The sequence below is a fragment of the Colletotrichum higginsianum genome, chromosome 8 (assembly GCF_001672515.1).
Source record: "Colletotrichum higginsianum IMI 349063 chromosome 8, whole genome shotgun sequence".
Lineage (NCBI taxonomy): Eukaryota > Fungi > Ascomycota > Sordariomycetes > Glomerellales > Glomerellaceae > Colletotrichum > Colletotrichum higginsianum.
The window spans coordinates 2,095,730-2,114,353 of record NC_030960.1 but is presented as its reverse complement, the minus strand read 5'-3'; the positions used below and the strand labels follow the sequence as shown (position 1 = coordinate 2,114,353).

Below are 18,624 nucleotides of genomic sequence, written 5' to 3'. Positions count from 1 at the left end.
CAAAGACCCTTTTCCATTTGGTATATTTTCTACCCGTACAGACAGCAATGAAATGCCGGCAGACAATTTCCAGCTCAGGCATTGGCCGCAGAAGCAGATCTCGGGGCCAAGCTCCTCCCACGTGATTGCCCGCTCGGCATCGCGGTGGTCATAGCGCCCGGATCGCGTTAATCCCCGTTAGGCTTCATGGGAGCTTGTGAATGGCGAGGATCGTGTGGAGAACGGCAGGGGCCACGAGCTTGGTGACCAAACATGATTCTTCAACTGCCGATGCAGTGCCTGACAGAGTGCTGTCCTTGCTGTGCAATGGAGAATGGACGGTGGTTGATCGATCGTGCGCAGGACAGGGTAGTGCCCCGTGATCCGGAGTTTGCCATCTGGGCTGGCCAGCCCACGTTTCTCGCCATTATGACTTGCCTAAGACGGGCCGTGCCGGTATATCTTCCTACGTCCTGTGCATCGCGAATTGAAGCAAACGTTGCCTACTCGGTATCGATCGATGGTTACCGGCGGTTCGAACATCATCCCCTTCCCTTGACAGACCGTTCACGTTGAGTGACTCCCACCGTTGCGTGTCGTCTTGGACGGTAGACGACCTTGGTTGTCGGCGTGGTACAAGCCGAGGCCATTCATCAACTACAAGTCAGCCCCAAGATCATGCCGTCCAGCGCGTGCTTGGCCATCCCACAGCATCGAGATATACTTGAGCCGTCGGCCCAAATGCACTCGACCTGGGAGGACATTTGTCAATGTTCTTCTGACTTAACTTAAGACCTTCCTCATCGCTCATCCTCAGGATCCAACACGATGTCCGTCAGCGCTTCGTCTCTTGCCCAGTCGACGCCACTGCCAACGACCACGGCACTGGCCGTGCCCTTCATAACCTTCCACCGTTGCCTGCTGGATTTGAGCTCGACCTGCAGCCGGGCCATCTCTGCCTGCACAGCGGGGTCGTCCGTCTCGCCCGTCCGCCTCATCTCCGTCTCTTTGGCCAGACGCAGCACTTCGGCCGCTAGCTCAATGTTGCGCCGGCCCACGCGCAGACTCTCGGCCTCGACATCGGTGAGCTCATCGACAGCAGAACGGATGTCGGAGGATGTCTTGGAAAGCGCGATGGAGGCAGCGTCGCGGGCGCGGACGTGAGGGAGAAGATCACTGGACATTGTCAGCTGGTGGCCCTGCGTGCACTCGCATATGGTCGAGAATGAGATGTGAGGACGGCTCACGATTCAATCGGCGTGGATTGCGTGCTGCCATGGACCGCTTTGAGGATGGGGTTGGCCGTGATGACGTTGTCTGTGATGTCGTTCCTCAGCAGCCATTCAGCACGCGCCTTTGCCGCGTCCTGTTGTGCCTGTCGCACATTCTCTTTGGTGTTTTGTACTGGGAAGTCTATGGAAAAGATCAGACGTCTAGGACCAATGTGTTTCTCCCTGAATGGGATGAAGTACCTGGGGCGTAGCTTTGCTGTGCCTTGATGAGGGCAACCTTCACCTCAAGGTCGCGGAGTTCATCGTAGAGCGCCAGGACGCGCTGCTCGTCATCTGAGAATAGTAAAGAGGGCGCGTCGGCAGCTTGGTCGGCAATCTTCTGGTCTTGCGGCTCATCCATGTTCGAGGTCGGTGTCGGGTATCAGACCGCAAATATGGCCTTTGACTAAGTCCGGTACCCGATTATCAGAGCCCCGCCTTCCGGAACGCGACACGCGATTCAAAGGTGGGATCCGGCGGCGGTGCTGGTTTCGGGTCGGATCTGAACGGTAGAGCCGGAAAGGGTGCTAGCAATGTGGCTGGTGACAGAATACTAGGTAAGCAGCCTCGCCTTTTGATGACACAATCTGTGGCTGAAGGTCATCGAACGACCCAATCATATGACAACAGGGATCACAAGCCGACATCACGCTATGTCTCTCCTTAGGTTTTTTAGCGGATTCGCAGCCCTGCACGAGCGCCGGAGTGCGCGCCTCAGCGGTCACCTTGGAAAACTGGCGAACGAACACTCGCCTGCGCCTTGTGATAACCGCCGTTCCTGCATGCCTTATTTACTACTTGTCCGGCACCCAGCGAAGACGACAACAACGGAAAAGAAACGCGAATGAGGCGGAAATTTCACGAGTCTCTCCCGCCTTTGCGACGTAACCACCCCGACACCATCTCATAGTTACGACGAAGAGCCCTGGCTATCTCGCTGTAAAGAACCGTGCTACGGGCCAGCTATCGCAGCCTCCGCTTGGAGATGTTCCGGTGATGGCGACGGAGGTGTTGATAGCCCATACGGGCCAGCGCCTGCAGGTGGACACGACGCAGTTCACCACGTACGTATCTGGTGCCGGTGGTCTCGCGACGGTGAGCAGGAGAGGCTGACTGGTCTGTTATAGGCTCGATGATCTCAAGGCCTGGATCGCAAGGCAGGCGTCGATTCCGCCGCATCAGATTGTTGCTTTGACTGCTCAGGGACGAGGCGTCAAGTTGCAGACCCTTCACCATGAAGTAAGCCACAACTCTTCCTTGGATATGTTTGGGCCTTGTTGACCGCTGCGCAGACGGAGATCTACATCTACGACCTCCGGATATCGCAACCCACACCCCCGGGCGCCGCCTCGTCTCCCAACTCCGAACTGCCCCTCCCGAAGCGATACGCCATCCCGAACGCCCCCAACTACATCGGTAACATCCGCATCCTGTCAGAATGGCAAGCCCTTTGCAAGGAGCGCCAGGCATGGGCTCTCGGCATCGTCGATGACTCAGCGCGTATGGCGGACGAGATCCAGGAGCGATACAGCGAGATGGACGTCATCATCAAATGCCTCGACGCGGCAGTGGCCAATCTGGAGATTAGTGTGAAGCAGATCGAGCCCAAGTACGCGGAGTTGAGGAAATGGGTGCAGCCCGCACTGGAAGAGTACGAGCAGCTCGCTGAGAACTGGGAGCACTACCTCACTATTGCGCGCAACGTGCCCATCGCTGCCTCCATGGTGCGTTTCATGACGTCGCGGGACCTCACGAAGAAGCAGGCGACGCTCGAAGACCTAATCGAGCAGGACACGGCCAAGAAGTCAGGACGCTTTGCGCCGTCATCGTTGAAGAAGTTCAGCACCAAGGCCGCCGATCTGGACAAGGCTGCGGATAGGATGTACGGAGCGCTGCGGCAACTGATCGGGGACTTCGACAACCTCGTGGGCCGATCCGCGTTAACGCACAGCGGCGAGGCAGCACAGTTGCTCCAGGACCTCGAAGCTGTGGCCAAAAAGATCCAGACGGACTACCACGTCATGATGGAGTACTCTGACACCCAACCCAATGTCCTCCAGGCGTCGCGGACGGCCGAGAACCACACATCGCGTTTGATACCCACCTTGAAGAAACGCGCTGCGGAAATGGACGATATGCTGAACTACGCCACGCAGGCGCGGAACGCCATTGCCTCGGACTCCGTCGGCTTCATGCGGAATATTACTGAGATCACCACATTGCACAGCAGCGTTAAGAATCAAATCAGCGTTCTGAACCAGGCCGAAGACGACATGACGACATTTGATTATCTGCGCCTAATCCACCAGCTTCCATACATGTACGCCTCTTTCGTCTCCGAAGCAGTCCGTCGCCGTGAATGGTCCGACAAGATCAAGACGGATTCGTCAACACTGGCCAACGAGATGGCCTTGTTCCAAGATGAGGAGTCGAAAAGGAGGAGGAAGTGGCACAAGATGGTCGGCAGCATGTACGGCCGAGACAAGGTTGAGGCCAACATCTTGGGTCTCGAGGTCAACCTGCTGGGCGAGGAAGAGACTTGGCCAAGCATGACCAAGCGCGACCTTGAAGAGTTCTTGGAGCACCTTCAAAGACAACAGGCCGAAGTTGACATCATCGACGACGTGACGAAGCTTGTCAATGAGCTGAGCAGCCCCACGAAGCAGCAGTCGAAGAGGCTGAAGGCCTTTAAGAATGGCAGTATCCACGAAGCTGCCCTTGGACGGAGCGGCTTGATGATCCGCGGTGACGATGATCTGCTTCGCAGTCTCCAGGATGACAAGTCGAAGCTCGAGAACAAGCTGAAGACGGCTGATAGCAGGGTACGGAGATTGGAGGACTTGCTTCATAGGCAAAGTGCGGCATCTCGGCCTGGCATCGGAGGCTTGTTCGGCCACGAAAGGAATGATTCGACAAACTCGATAAAGTCGATGGCGCCCTCAGAGGATCATCATCGTGCGACGGGCCATCCAGAGGCACTATTGCAGAGGATTCAACAGCTAGAAAATGAGCTGAGCAACCGTCAATCACCCGACAACTCGGAGGCATTGACCCTGAGAATACAGCAACTCGAAAGCGAACTCAACAACCGGCCAGCTTCTCAAGGTTCTGAGATCCAGTCGCAAAGGATACAACAGCTCGAACTTGAACTCAATGCGGAAAAGGAGAAGTGTGCAGCATTCGAAAAGGATCTCAGCGTCAGGGCTACCGCCCACGACGACGTCAAGGGCCGGATGGAAGAGGCCAACTCTACCAAAAAGGAACTCCTCGAGAACATGGAGGCCTTGCAGCGGGAGTTCGTCGAAGAGCGGAAGTCGCTCGAGAACGAGATCAAGGGACTCAAGGCGCGTATAGAAGACACCGAAGACGAGATTGAGAACTTTGACGAGTCAAGAGAGAACGAAAAGGCCACGTACATCGAGAGGATGCACGAGCTGGAAGCCGAGGTCGAAAGGCTGCAGAAAGAGCAGAAGGACGAGGCCCTCAAGACCCAAGGCCAAGTCGAATTCCTACGCAACGAGGCACGGCTTCAGAGAGAGCAGAACGAGTCGCTCGATAAGCAGCTCCGAACGGCCAACGACGAGGCGAAGAAGCTGGCCAAGATCTTGGGTTCAACCCAGGACACCGCCGATACACAACTGAAGGCCCTTCGCGATGTTCACGACCAGCTGTCTCCCAACGACGACATCACAGAGGACCTTAACGATCTCATCGATGCCCTTGTCTACCGGGCTACAGATGTCGCGGCCAAGATGAAGACCCTGGAGAGCGACAAATCGATACTCAAGGCCGACCTTGAGCAAGCCGAGGAGCACACCAAGGTTTTAAAGACAGAGGTTTCTGAAACGAAGGACAAGCTCGTGCTTGAGGAGGATAACTCTAGGCAACTGAGAGAGAACTTGGATGAAGAGAAGGCCAAGGTGGCTGCTCTCGAACAAGAAGCAGCCGAGAGCCGGGAACAGCTGGACCAACTTCGCGCCAAGATTGCCGATGGCGAGACCGGCTCGGAAAGCCTCAGGAAAAAGCTGGACGAAGGACAGGAGCGGATCAGCTCCCTCACCGAGGAGCTCGCATCCCGGCAATCCCAAGTGGGTAGTCTTGAAGAGGAGCTTCGGCTTTGTAAGGAAAAGATGGACAAGTCCCGAGCCAAGCTCGCGGCCGTCTTTAGCCATTTCGAGTCTAGGTCTGAGAAGACCAAGGACCTGACACAGCGTCTCTACTCCCAGAACGACCGACTCTGCAGGCTGCTGGAACGGCTGGGTTTCGCGGTCACGCGCCAAAACTCAACGATGACGATACAGAAGGTCCCAAGGTCTGAGAGAGGCACTACGAGCCAGATGCACAATGCGAACGACTCATCAGACCCCAGCCAATCAATGATCCGTCGCTCTGGCATGCTCATTAGTCGTACCTTGGCCGATAGCACCGACCTCGAGTTGTTGTACTGGATGAACGGCACCGACACCGACACGGAGACGGACAAGTACGAAGCCTTCATGACGCGTCTGGGCAGCTTCGACATGGACTTATTTGCCGAAACAGTATACAGGCGTGTCAAGGATGTCGAGCACCTCGCTCGAAAGCTCCAACGAGACGCGCGCGCGTACAGGGAGAAGGCGCATACCCTGCAGCGAGACTCGCATGAGAAGATTGCCTTTAAGCACTTTAAGGAAGGGGACCTCGCTCTATTTCTTCCGACGAGAAACCAGACAGCCGGGGCTTGGGCTGCGTTCAACGTGGGCTTCCCTCACTACTTCCTGCGCGAGACCGACGCGCATCGTCTGCGGTCTCGTGAATGGCTGGTCGCTCGCATCACTCGGATACAGGAGCGTGTCGTCGACCTCTCGAAGAGCCTGCACAAGCAACTGCCCGACAACGATTCGGTCAACGGCGAGGAGGACGATAACCCGTTCCAGCTTTCTGACGGCTTGCGATGGTATCTCATCGACGCGCACGAAGACAAGCCGGGCGCTCCCGCCACGCCTGGACTGGGCAAGTCCACGATCGCTGCGAACACTGTCGAGGCCATGGCGGACATGCACACGCATGCGCAGGCGAACGGCAAGGACAAGCAACGGGCGAACCCACACAGCATTGAAGGTGTCAGCAAAGCGCTGAGCAAGAGTCTCGAGAGCCGTCGGAGCAGTTCCAACTCCAAGAAAGCCCTGCCCTTCGCCGTTGGCGGAGGTGCGGCGCTGCTCAAGGGTAACGCGCTGGGCAGCGAAACCAACTCGCTCCGTGCAGTTGCGCCGGATACGCCAACGGAGACGAGCCCCCCCGGGGACCTTCTTGGATCGTCGGCGAATGGACACGAGCATTTGGGGCAGGCTGGGCAGGCCTCGAGCCCGCTTGCGGAAGAGGGCCATCCCGCGCAGGCGGGTGACGAGAGGCCCACCTCGCCCGAGGTACGAAGCACGATCGATTCCCTCATCGGCCCCTGAACCCCTCCTCTCCATTGCCGTGATCCTCCTCCCTGGGCGAACGAACCCCTAACTGATTCCGGTCAGAATCCTCGATCGCCCACGAGACTGCAGCGTCAGAGGAGCGAGGTCAGCGTCGAAAGCCCGACGAAGAGGAGCATCGTGTGGGACTCGCTGTGGAGTGTTGACTTGAGCTTCGAGGGCGGTGGCGGTGGCAGGGCGAAAAGGAAGTGGGAAGGGCAGGAAAGGAGCTGATGCCACCACCAAGAGGGGGCTGTGGTGGCAGGGAGTAGGACTCTGCATATTGTAAGCGCAGCCCACGGCTTTCAAAGCCCGTTGGGCAACGGTTGCTTGGAGTTTTTCTGTACTTGTCTTTGCTTTGGGTATGTTGGCATTATCACCAAGCGCCCCCGATCAAAGGCTCCACAAAGGTTTGAGATTGTTTAGTGTTGCTGCAGTACAGTGGTTTTGGTTGTTTTTTTGAGCCAATTTCTTTTTGGGTGGAATCCGTTGGGGATTGTCCAGTTCATCGCAGAGCCTGTGGCTGCGGCTTCATTAGTTGCCAGTCATGGATCTGACTATTGATCGGGGGTTGGGCCGGTACAGGGAGAGGGCTAGGGACAGCAGAAGCATGTCATTCTTGGACACAGAGTTATGGAGTATTGGGGCAACATGGTTCTGTCAAGAGGAACGGGAAAGCGTACAAGAATGGGGTTGTTTTGTATTTACTTACTCATTGGGATGGCTGACCAGAGCGAGATCTAGTTTTAGAAGAGACTGCGCTGTCTTATCTGTCTTGGAATGGATGGCTTCAGAGATGCTTTCCTGAAATTGAACCAATAAAGCACTGCTGACCAGATCATTGTTAACATATGTTCCACTGTATTATTTTGGATGACTGAATATAGAAAGTCCTTTGCCGAGCAGTTGGAAAATGAAAGGCACATCGACTGACTGTATGTGCTATTAGGAAGAGACTGTTAATTGTTATGCTGGGCAAAGACACTAACTGACTAAATATGATGAAAATAGACCACGGGACTGAACAATCGCTAGAATATTCCAGCTACATGATGCTCAACGCCAATCCCCAACAAGACCTCATTCATCCCATAAACTCGTCCAATTTCATCCGCCCTGTCATGAGAGACCATGCCCAGAGACCATCTACAACAAGGATATCAACAAAACTGAAAACAAGGCTGCCCCCAAATACCAGGCTATGATAAGTCCAAGCCCTGTCGGCGGACAGGTTTGCTGTCTGGCACACAATCGCCCACGGTAGCACGTAGAGCAGGTTGCTTGCCAAGCTCTGCCAGAGATACCAGCGCGGGCGCGTCGCAAGCAAGACAGTCGCCAGCATCGTCGACATGGCATAGAAGATGTAGCACCAGTCGAGGCTCCGCCACATCGTAGCCGTCACTTCGGCGACCTCGTCGGAGCCGCTGAGGTAGCGCGCGAAGGGACGAGCGCCGAAGTAAGTCAGGAATAGGCACATGGGCACCTCGATGGCGAGGGCGATGATGAGAGACTTGACGGCCGGCCTGACGATCTCGATGATGGCGCCTTTGCTGGCCTTGGGCTGCAGCGTCTCGACGCCTATGGTGCGTCTCCAGGCGCCCCACGCGTGGCCGACAAAGGCCAGCGAAGTCTGCTCAAGGGCCTGGACGGGGACCATGATGAGACCCCAACGGATGGTGTTGAAGACGCCCCATGCCGTCGCGTAAGTCGAACCCATGGAGACTATGTTGCTGACGAGCCATAGGTAGAAGGCGTTGCGGACCGCCGACTCGATGAAGGTCAGGGCGCCGGGGCGGAGGAGGATAAAGAGCGCCCCCAAGCTCGGCCGTGTCGTCTCCCATTCACCGCGGCCAACGACCCGACGCCGCTTCTGATACTGGAGCGTGTTCCTCCAGAGGAAATATGCCAAGCCGAGTAGGGCCGAGGCGAGGTTACAGGCAAGCTGGATGCCGACCTGCATGTTGACCGTGGGCTGGTGCGAGCCGACGTGGACCTTGGAGATGAGCAGCAGGTCCAAAACGATGTTAATGGCGAACTTGACGGAGCTGATGATCAGCGGCACGTCAGGCCGGTCGAGCGCCCTCGTGGCGGACGAGACGGCGGTCTCGACGGCGCTGCTGAAGGCGCCGAAGGCGCCAATGCGGATGTATGTGACGCTCACGTCGCGGACCTCGACGGGGACGAAGCCCTTGGCGAAGGTGCGCGCGCCGGCGACGAAGGCGAGGCTCATGATGAGACCCAGGACGGACTGGAAGAGGACGAGGGTGTGGGTGAGGCGCAGCCGCTGGGCGAGGGAGCGGGAGGCGTTGTCGCCGATGATGACCCAGGCGGCGCATGGGAGGCCCTCATTGAGGACCTCGGCGACGACGCCGATGTAGGTGTAGGCGTCGGTGGTGACGACGAGCGAGGCGTCGATGTTGGCGACCCAGAGCTTGGAGAGGGTGCCGTAGAGGGCGGGCAGGATGAAGGAGGCGAGGTTAAAAAGGAGGGCACCGGTGTAGGTCGTCCGGTGGAGGTTGGCCCTGAGCGGTTCCTGATGCTGCCGCCGGCAAAGGCCGAGGTGCCATCGTCCTCATGATCAGCGTTGCGGCCACCGGGAGGATACTCCGCGGCGGGCGAGGCTGGGCGCGCGGTCTCTTCGACGTCGTTCTTGGGGAGCATGGCGTATCCTGAATGGATCTTCGTGATGACAAACAATAACAGGAGCGCGTTTGATGCGCGATTGACGGATGGAAGCAACCTCACCATCTCGCCGTTTGGTTCCCTCTCTTTTGTATTCCTTTTGCTATATAGTGTGGGTGGCCAGCCGGACAGTCAGTGTGTTTGCGCATCTGATCACCGGGGGCGGGGGGGAGCGCATTCGGCACTTCTAGGTAGTGTAGAGCTCAGCTGCGAGTGAAGCCTGGTGCCGTCCTCGCCTATCTCGACCAGTATATCGGTGTCAATTGTAGAAATAGACGAGTAGTAGCTCGATAAAGTTCCGGCTTGAATGTGGTTGGAGACCCCTCGGCAGTGACATGAGAGAACAGAGCGCATGAGCGGCTAAAGGTACGCACGGCGCCAAATATGTGAGCTTTCAGGTGGTGTGCACCACCCATATAAAATTAGTCGACAGCTTAGCACATCAGGAAGCCTGTGGTGCTCACGTATGTGGAAGCATCTGTGACTTGTCCCACAGAGTCAAGATGGAGAGGCTTGAAGTCACCCGCACATACACCGAACTAGTGCTTACAAGCACTGTGAGAACCAGGCTGGGGGACTGCGCCGACCGCCGAGCCGCTATTTAACGGCGTGTTCGTCGGCTTTGTCGTTGCTGGAGGCCGGCCCACCGCCAGAGGAGGCCCGATCTGTAGGAGACGCGGCGGCCGTTAGCGCCAACATAGACGACACTTTACTCGTCCGAAGTGTCACACTATTCGCGTTTCCAGAATTTATGAGGTATCTAGGTCATGACATACAGAATTCCGGAAGCACTGGAGATACGATAGAGACGATGCCAATATCAGGCAGGGTGGTGTTAGCGGAGCCTGGAGGCTGTATTTCTTGTTATTGTGTTCCAGGACCTGTGATAATGGTGGCGATGTTGACACCGTCGGTTACACTTGGTCAGTGATCTATTTTTCAGTCCTGGCAGCACTGATGGCGGGCGTCCGCCGTCGTCTGGGCTGGTAGCTGCCACGGGGTCTCCTTCCGGATTCCGGCCCCACCCTCGCGGGAAGTCCGGCTGAGCGGAGCTACTAGAGGAAGAGTCAGTTCAAGTGGGCATGTGCTGGTCTGTAGGGCGATGGCTGGACGCCGTTGGCTTGGCAAACTCCCAAATCGTATGTTGGTGGTTAGTGGACCGCTGGATGTTGGATGGCATGCTCTTCACAGTGGCTTGGCTCTGGGGCATCAAAGCCAAAGGCCCATGGCCATGGAACAGGCGCCACGAGTTTACCCATAGTAGATTGACTCCATTGCCGAAGCAAGGCGTGAGGTATAGGTATAATGTTCATTTTGGTCTCTCTCTCTCAACGGAAAACGACTTTCGAGTGGTCTGCCGCCAACTGCGCTGTGGCTGGTCTCCAGCGTATCAATTACCCTGGAATCAACTCAATCAGCTCGCCTGCAGCAGCCATCACAGCGTTGTGTAAACATCCGGAGCAGTTCTCACAATCTTTTATTATTACGCTCTCATACCAATGGTCAGTTGCGACCATTCCTAGTTGTAATAGATGAGTATAATATTGAAACAAGCCAGAGGTGGATGGAAAAACGATATCCAGCAATTAGACATATGAATCGCAGGTGCATGAACAAGGCGCTTCATCACTTTTAGTTAAGTAGTAAGGGGGCTTTGGGGCTTTTAGGGGAATAGGTATCCAAAACACAACTTACAGGTCCATACCTATGCAGGTTGATAGTAGAGTCAGCCCCATGCAAGCCATGATGCTGGGTCTGTACAAGTGAAAACTTCTACGTGGGCAAGGTGGTAGCTCAAACCTTGGCCAGGATATGCACCAACTGATGCCAATGGGATAATTCACAGCCGTACACCCGAATCTAGAGATCAAATCAATAACTTTGATCTTAGCTTTGAGCTTTGTGCTCTGTTCCCAACCATAAGGCCACATAGATAAACTTAGCCCTTTAGAACAGTGAGCTACACTATTCTGGTTACCCCTTTTGTTTCTTTCTTGAACATATGCCTGGCTTTTTTCAAGCCAGTCTTTCAAAAAAAGAAAAACCGAAAAAGAAAAAAATCAGCAAAGTTTCCGGAAAGACGTTTACAAAATCTCTTTGACTATTGAGTTGGCTCTTTGATGCTGGCCACCACTAAGTCCAACAGTGGTCAAAGAACCAAGGAAATCAATCAAATCTGCTATCACAACGATGGACCTGCAGACTGATAACCCTCAAAGATCTTTCAGTACTTACAATGGCTTTGTTGTACAACTTGCTGTTCTGTCATTGTTACTGGTCAAGCCTCCTGCCTCCTCTGTACTGTAGACTCTCCGTCATTGCAACTCCACACACTGACAAGACAACAGAGTAGCAGGGAACAGCGGGTGCTTGGTATAAAGACATTCGTGGCGCTGAAATACGGAAGGCAATGTGTGTCTCAGCCAGTATCTACGCAACTCATGTTAGAAGACACTGCTGTATCATATCCCAAGACTCATTACGCACCACCAAAAGTAAAACATCATGGCCAACGCCCCGGCCCCCAACTACCAAAACCCTCCCGGACATTGGGTTGAGCCCGACGACGTACCATCAGTTACTGAGATTCTTGGGTGTTGTCCCGACTATGGAAATCCACAGCTGGCGTACAAAATCCTAGGGCTGCATTCGACGCGACAAAGACCTATTGCCCATAGACCAGATGCAGTCCGCTTTACAAGGTGGTGTAACAGAGTGGCCCAGTCGATTTATGACTCGGGAGAGTCCTCGAGACTAGGGTCTGTCCAGCACCGGCGCTTCCTCGAGGCGAACAGGCGGTTCTTGTCGGCCATTCACAGCCTCGCAGGCATGCGACGGCCCAGACACGACGACTGGAAGCCAAGCAGGAGAATTCAGATCTCGCGTTGGCGAGTCAGCGGGAAATGCAGCGATGCCCCGTTAGACATGAGACAGACGACCTGGGACCGGATGGTCGTGGTTCCGCTATCGTTTGCCGATTTTCAGCAGCATTATGGCTCAATCAGAGTGGAGAGAAGGGATCAGATGGCGCGAGAAGAGACAAAGGAACGGAAGGCGTGGCTGGCCACGTCGAACATGATCAGGGACGCGGAGAACCGAGAGCTGGATGATCTAAAGGACATTTTCTCTTGCTACGGATTCTGTGCCAAGCCCTTTTTCAGATTTCCACAAGACAAGCCTAGTGTTCAGAAAAGGCCTCTTGACTACACCTTTTACGCCGCGCCGGTGCCAAGAGACGAAAACAGTTTGTGGTATTCTCTTGCGTAAGTACTTCCTCGTTCCGGGCACGTATTTGCCGTCCTTTCTTGCAACGGATAACTGACATGGTTTTAGGATCCTGGTCGAGGACAAACCGACCGACGCGAAATGGATCAAGGGGAAAGTGGCGCACTGGTTCTACGAGAACTTGATGAGGCCGAGGTCGGAGCGGTTCCGAATGTATCACCACCTACTTGCAGAGTCCGTGGACTGCGTTGACGAGGATGACGCAAATGACTGGGGAATGATGGACCTCCTCCGGTGTCTCAACAGGAATGATACGGAGGCCGGGATGCCGAGGGAGGCCGGATTCCACGAGATGCTCCATCTGGTGGCGGACTTCCTCGACACCGAAGTAATCACGTTCACGAGGCCCCGTTTTCCAAGCACGTACAACGCCGGTGAACGGGTCATGAAGCAGTGGTTGCAGGAGAACCCGTACGAGATGAGGGTATACGGGAACCAGTCGTCCCAGGAGACGTACCAGCTGCCGAGGTTCCAGAACAGAAAGCAAATTCTGCTGGTGACGGACCCGGAGCTGCGGCACTTCCAGCCCGTCGTGCGCGTGACGCCCGAGATGCCCAGGTACGAAGCCGGCGACAGATCCTTCCACGGACACTACCTCCCCACCGGGGGCTTCGAAGTTTGGGACCGCCATATGCCGATGCCGTGGTGGCCCGGATTCCGCTGGGACGCCGATAACCGCCGGTGGACGGGGGACTGGGACGATGACGACCTACGGCGTCGCATCACGATTTACCAGAAGCTGCAGATGAAACCGAGCGACATCACGACCGGCAACATCATACACTCGGTCAGCAAAAGCCAGCTGCAGGGGCCATACTTCGCCAACGAGCCGGCCGGCCACTTGCTCCAGGGGCTGCAGACGATGTACAACCTGAGACAATCGTATGTCGGCGACGCGGACACGGACCGGAAGGCGCTGTTCCGCTGGAGCAAACAGTCCCGGCTCACGTGGACCGCCGAGGCGCCCAGTCGCGATCAACCGCTGGACCCTGCGCCTCGCTTGCGGGACTTTGATGCTAGGATTGGGTCGACCCAGTTCCCTGCCCGATTCCCATCCAAGAGGCAGTGGGATGCGATGGCAAGCGGCGGCCGGGACTACCCGGAGCAGATCAACATCGGCCGCCACGAGGACTGCGGCTGGCTTAGGCTCGAAGCGACGGAGACGGAGAACAGGCGTCCGGACTGGCACGATAACAAGAGGAGGAGGAAGGTGCCGGGGTCTTGATAGCTGAGCTTGGGAGGCCGGAGGAGAGCGGGAGGCATGAAATGAGGTTTGTTCCAGCGGGTTTGAGAGGGAATTCAACAACAGATTACGAGGGTATACAAGTACGAGACTTTGTTCTTTATGTGTGTGTGTGTGTGTGTGTGGCAGGTTCCAGTTGGTCCGACCTGAGCCTTCGTTGAGACTGACACTGTAATAGATCACGTACAACATTAGTAAACAAGCGGTAACGCCGTCTGTTGTATGGCGTTTATGGCGTTGTTCTCGAGTGCAAATAAACAAACATGGGCCTACAGTTGTGGACCTTTGGCATGGATATGGGAATGGGACGTTCTACCGTGTAGTTGAAGTTTGATAAGGAGTTTCTGTGAGGGCAAGACGAATGCGATGCATAAACTCAAGAATATGTACGAAACCACACGTCGAATGACGAAACCAACGATCAGCGGGAAGGCAGTATTCCACCGCGCTTCGAGGTCCGAGAAACACGCCCCCCTCGGCATAACGACACTTTGCCATCGAACGACGACACGAGCAAGCCATCAAGATGAGTCAACCAGAATGCAATTTCTTGGGCCCCGGTTGCATACGAGCATTCATTGGCTGGAAGCCAAGCAAGCCATACGGGAATGGCGGCTCGCCGGGCCACGACCGGGCAAAGGAGGTGGGACCGCCTAGACATCTTGATCCCGATGCGGCATTGTCAGCTTTTGACCGCGCGACACCGGAGCCATAGCGTGTCACTGGGATGAGGCGGGAATTGTTATAAGATGGGAAAGGTCCCCGCCAGCCGGACAAACAGCCGGGGAGGGGGAAGTTGAGATATATCACAGAGCAAAAAGGGTTGTTTTCTTTCAAACGATCGAATCAAAAGTGGTATTCGCTTCTACATCCCATATCTTTCTTCCTCTCTTTGTTGCACATTATAACCCATCCCAAACCCTGAAAAAAACAAACACAAAACCCTTAGACACGCTCATCGTTCTGGTTCTGGCTGAACTCCCGAACAACATCCTCTGAGCCGTCGTCGGGGTCAGTGATGCCAGTCATCTTGGTAACGATGACGGCGGCGAACAAGTCACCGCTGACGTTGGTGGCAGTGCGGAAGCGGTCGATGAACCAGTCGATGGCAACGACGACGCCGTACATTCCACTGGGCGGGATGCCGACGCTCGACGAGATCATGACGGTCAGCACAAGCGAGGAGCTGGGGATGGGCGTCGTCCCGATGGAGGCCAGGGTCGACAGCAGCAGGATGATGATGTAGTCGGCGGCGTTGAGAACGTGGCCCTGGGTCTGGGCGAGGAAGACGACGACGATGGGGAAGTAGATGGCGGTGCCGTCCATGTTGACGAGGCAGCCCAGGGGTACGGCGAACTTGTTGACCGTCTCGGGGATCTTGAGAGTCTCGCGGCAGCAGCGCATGGTGACGGACAGGGTGGCGGCGGAAGAGGCGGTGCCCCAGGCGGTCAGCCAGGCGGGCGAGCAGCTGAACCACACAGTGTAGGGGTTCTGGCGGGTGAAGGCAAAGAAGATGATGGGCAGGATGACGAAGAGGTGCAGCAACATGGAGCTGATGGCGCCGCCCATGAGGATGCCGAGGTTGACGCCGATGTCGTTTATGTCGAGCTTGAACATGTTGGGCAAGATGAGGAAGAAGACACCGATGGGAGCGAGCTTGATGAGGAAGGTGATGATGACCATGATGAGGGTCTCGACCTCGCGGACGGCCTTGATGATGGCGGAGCGGCCGCCGCGGTCGTCAATGAGGTAGCCGACGACGACGGCGCTGACGAGCACGGCGAGCAGGTGGTCGGATGCGAGGGCGTCGACGACGTTGGCCGGAATCAGCGAGTTGAAGAGCTCCGTGACGGTGGCGGGGATGTCCTGGTCCTTGCGCGACTCGTACGACTCTTGGTCCTTCTCAGACATGCTGTCCGTGGCGATGGACTCGGCCGAGGCAACGTTCATGAGCCGGGCCCAGACCTGGGAGGTCATGATGATGGAGTGGACGATGGCCACGATGGTGGTGATGACGTAGTAGCCGATGGTCCATTTGGCGAGTTTGGCGCCGCCGTTGGAGATCTCCTTGAGCTTCTGGACGGCGAGAATCATGGCCGTGACGATGAGGGGCAGGACTGGAGGGAAAGGGGGTATCGTGTTAGAGAAACTTTGTATCAAAAAAGGACGGACGAGAGGGGGACAACATACCGACGGCCTTGAGGGCGCGCAGCCAGAGGTTACCGGGGATGATGAGAATGGTGGTGGCCGCCGATGGGATGTCCGGGTGGGCGGTCTTGACACCCAGGCCGATGGCGACGGCGATGGCGGCGGCGATGATGATCTGCACGGCGGAACCGGGCTCGATGACCGGGTGCCACCACGGCTTCTTCTCGTGGACAGACTCCCCCGACGTCACAGAGGGCTGCTGCTGGACCTGCTCCATGGAGGAGTTCTCCTGGACGGCCTTGTCGGCGGTTCCGTACTCCGACTTCTCCATCGTGGCGGGACTACTCTCTTGAGCCGGCGGACGGACGTCTTATACAACAGTGAAGGGGAGGAGGAGGAGGAGGAGGAGGCTTTTGGAGATGAACGAGGGAAGGGACTGAAGGGCTTGTGAGAAAGAGTTGGTTGGATACACGAGTCCGCAACGAGTCTCAAGATCCGATGCCACGCTTGAAGAAGGGGAACGAAGGGAACGAGAGAGGGGAGGGAAGCTTTGGCACCCGGATCGGCGACCTCGAGAGAGGGATATATACTACGTGAAGAACAGCCGTGCTCGTGGGTCGGTCCGGCTTATCTCATGGGCTACGCCAGGAAAAAGTCTTGTCTATCTCTCAGAGCCAAAGCATGTGGCGAGCCAGGATCGGCTGTCTGCGGTGTAAAGGCTAGTTCGGGCTACATCTTGGAGGAGAAGGGGGAGAACGGGGGGGCGGGCGGCAGCTCGCGTGGGCGGTTTGCCGATTCGGCTGGGAGATAGATACCTCCAGGAAGGGGAGGAAGACGAGAAGGACGAGGAGGGGTAGTTTCACCGAGATAGGGCGCACACTACGGCACGCATATCTCTCGCCGCCAAGGAGGCAAAACCAGAGAGGCACCAGAGCTGCCAGTGCGCTGTGAGAGGGCACAGCAGTTGGCATCTTTCACGCGAAAGGAAGGTGTAAGAGGATCCATCCCATCCCCCGCGTTACCCACCCAGTCGAATCGCCTTCGATTAGGGCCGGGCGACTTGGGGACCTGGGGGGGACTTGGGAGTGACTTTTTGGCCGATCCGCGGTTCTGGATTTGGCAATCCCTGGCCTGTCCGGCTTGCCTCGGACGCGTGAGAAGGAGACATGATATCTGGAGGAGAGGCAGGGAGGGTCACAGTCGCGGCGTGGGACCCGAGAGACTGAGAGACGAGGGACGGGAGACGAGAGGCGCGAAGGGAACGCGCGCGTGTGAAAGAGACCAGGGGTGTCGTTCGCGATGGAGGGTGTGTATCCGTACTGCAATTCCCGAGGTGGTATCCGTGACAGTATTGATAACGGCGAGATTGGGAGAGAGAGGAAGACGAGTGGGCTTCGCCTCGACAGGAGTCTTCCTTGGACTCATGGAATTAAGCCGAGCATGGACGGCGGACACACGACCAAGAGATAGGACAACAGAGACTGACTGGTCGAGTCAGTGGGATGCGCTGGGGGGGGAGGAGTGTTCGTCTCTGGGTATTGGCCTTGGCTCGAGCAGCAAACTTGGCGGTGACGACGGGGGCTTGTTGGTGGGCGGAATGACACCAGACAAGGTAAGGAGACGGCCGTCTTCCGATGGTGTGTCGTCGTCCGGCGTTGTTGTGTCCCTCCCCTGCCCTCCCCTCCGCCGTCCGCCATCGTCGGGGAGTGGAAATGCGAGCTACACCATTGCAGGATAAGCGCGGAAGAGCCTCATCTGTGCAACGTTGTAGTGTCATTCGACTCCAACGTAGACGGTGGCGGCGACGACGACGACAACAACAACAACAGTCGAGGAAGTTCCAGAAGACTTCTTCTCTCCGTCGTTCTCATGGTTTCTCCCCCCCACAGAGCCACACCCACCGTGCAGTCCATCGTTGACAGACGAAAATGACAAGACAAATGAGCTATACAGACTCCAGTTTTCGGCCGAGTCGTCAGCCAGCCAGGAGCGCCCTTTGAGTGGGAAGGATTCTTGGTCCCAAGTCTCCCAAGACCTCCCAAGGCTCGTTACCAGCTTACCGAGAGGCCCCAGAGCAGCACCAAAGGACTGAGATGCCCGCCCGGCAAGCGTCAGACATGACTCTCGGGGGCGGTTGGCGCGATCTCGCCGTCCGCCCATTGGTCCGCCACGGCGGATGCCGCGCCGCGCCGAGCATTGCCGAGAGGCTCGGCGGGAGCTACGAGGACGAGGATCGGGGATGGGCTCCGAAATTTGCTGCATGGGGTGGGAGTGGGAATCACAGGAATGGGGACGACTCCTGGGAAACGGAGAGAAGGGGGGAGGTGGAGAGAGAGAGTGATAGAGAGAGAGAGAGAGAGGAAAAACTCAGTAGGGAAAAGGAAGTCTTGGCCGTTTCCTTTTTGACTTTCCACCCACCACGCTCCGCCTAGACAATCATAAGTTCCGCTTACAGCCATTCACAGCAGCCGGAATGCGTTGCCAAACGCTCTCACTCTTACGGAGTACACGCAACTCTGACGCCGGTCGTCACTCGTCAGTGGCACTTGGGCTGGTCGACCGGTGAGTCTCCTGT

The 18,624-nt window shown here is 56.5% G+C and overlaps 6 protein-coding genes across 6 annotated transcripts; 2 read left to right on the top strand and 4 right to left on the bottom strand.

The window, feature by feature from the left end:
• Positions 1-779: 779 nt before the first annotated feature.
• CH63R_11613 (uncharacterized protein) lies at positions 780-1,611 on the bottom strand (the record flags this gene model as incomplete). The annotated part of the gene is made up of 3 exons (XM_018306587.1): positions 780-1,155; positions 1,227-1,392; positions 1,452-1,611. 3 exons carry the CDS (start codon positions 1,609-1,611, stop codon positions 780-782), a joined length of 702 nt encoding a protein of 233 aa, XP_018153428.1.
• A 635-nt stretch (positions 1,612-2,246) lies between these two features.
• Positions 2,247-6,691, top strand: CH63R_11612 (Autophagy-related protein 11; the record flags this gene model as incomplete). Its single annotated transcript, XM_018306586.1, has 3 exons — positions 2,247-2,314; positions 2,378-2,489; positions 2,543-6,691. The coding sequence occupies 3 exons, from the start codon at positions 2,247-2,249 to the stop codon at positions 6,689-6,691; spliced, it is 4,329 nt and encodes a 1,442-aa protein (XP_018153427.1).
• A 1,084-nt stretch (positions 6,692-7,775) lies between these two features.
• On the bottom strand, positions 7,776-9,352 carry CH63R_11611 (uncharacterized protein; the record flags this gene model as incomplete). Its single annotated transcript, XM_018306585.1, has 2 exons — positions 7,776-9,122; positions 9,185-9,352. The coding sequence occupies 2 exons, from the start codon at positions 9,350-9,352 to the stop codon at positions 7,776-7,778; spliced, it is 1,515 nt and encodes a 504-aa protein (XP_018153426.1).
• Positions 9,353-12,298: 2,946 nt separating this feature from the next.
• On the top strand, positions 12,299-13,883 carry CH63R_11610 (uncharacterized protein; the record flags this gene model as incomplete). Its single annotated transcript, XM_018306584.1, has 2 exons — positions 12,299-12,636; positions 12,707-13,883. 2 exons carry the CDS (start codon positions 12,299-12,301, stop codon positions 13,881-13,883), a joined length of 1,515 nt encoding a protein of 504 aa, XP_018153425.1.
• Positions 13,884-14,846: 963 nt separating this feature from the next.
• Positions 14,847-16,380, bottom strand: CH63R_11609 (Amino acid transporter; the record flags this gene model as incomplete). Its single annotated transcript, XM_018306583.1, has 2 exons — positions 14,847-16,018; positions 16,092-16,380. 2 exons carry the CDS (start codon positions 16,378-16,380, stop codon positions 14,847-14,849), a joined length of 1,461 nt encoding a protein of 486 aa, XP_018153424.1.
• A 1,442-nt stretch (positions 16,381-17,822) lies between these two features.
• On the bottom strand, positions 17,823-18,311 carry CH63R_11608 (uncharacterized protein; the record flags this gene model as incomplete). The annotated part of the gene is made up of 1 exon (XM_018306582.1): positions 17,823-18,311. The coding sequence occupies one exon, from the start codon at positions 18,309-18,311 to the stop codon at positions 17,823-17,825; it is 489 nt and encodes a 162-aa protein (XP_018153423.1).
• Positions 18,312-18,624: the final 313 nt, after the last annotated feature.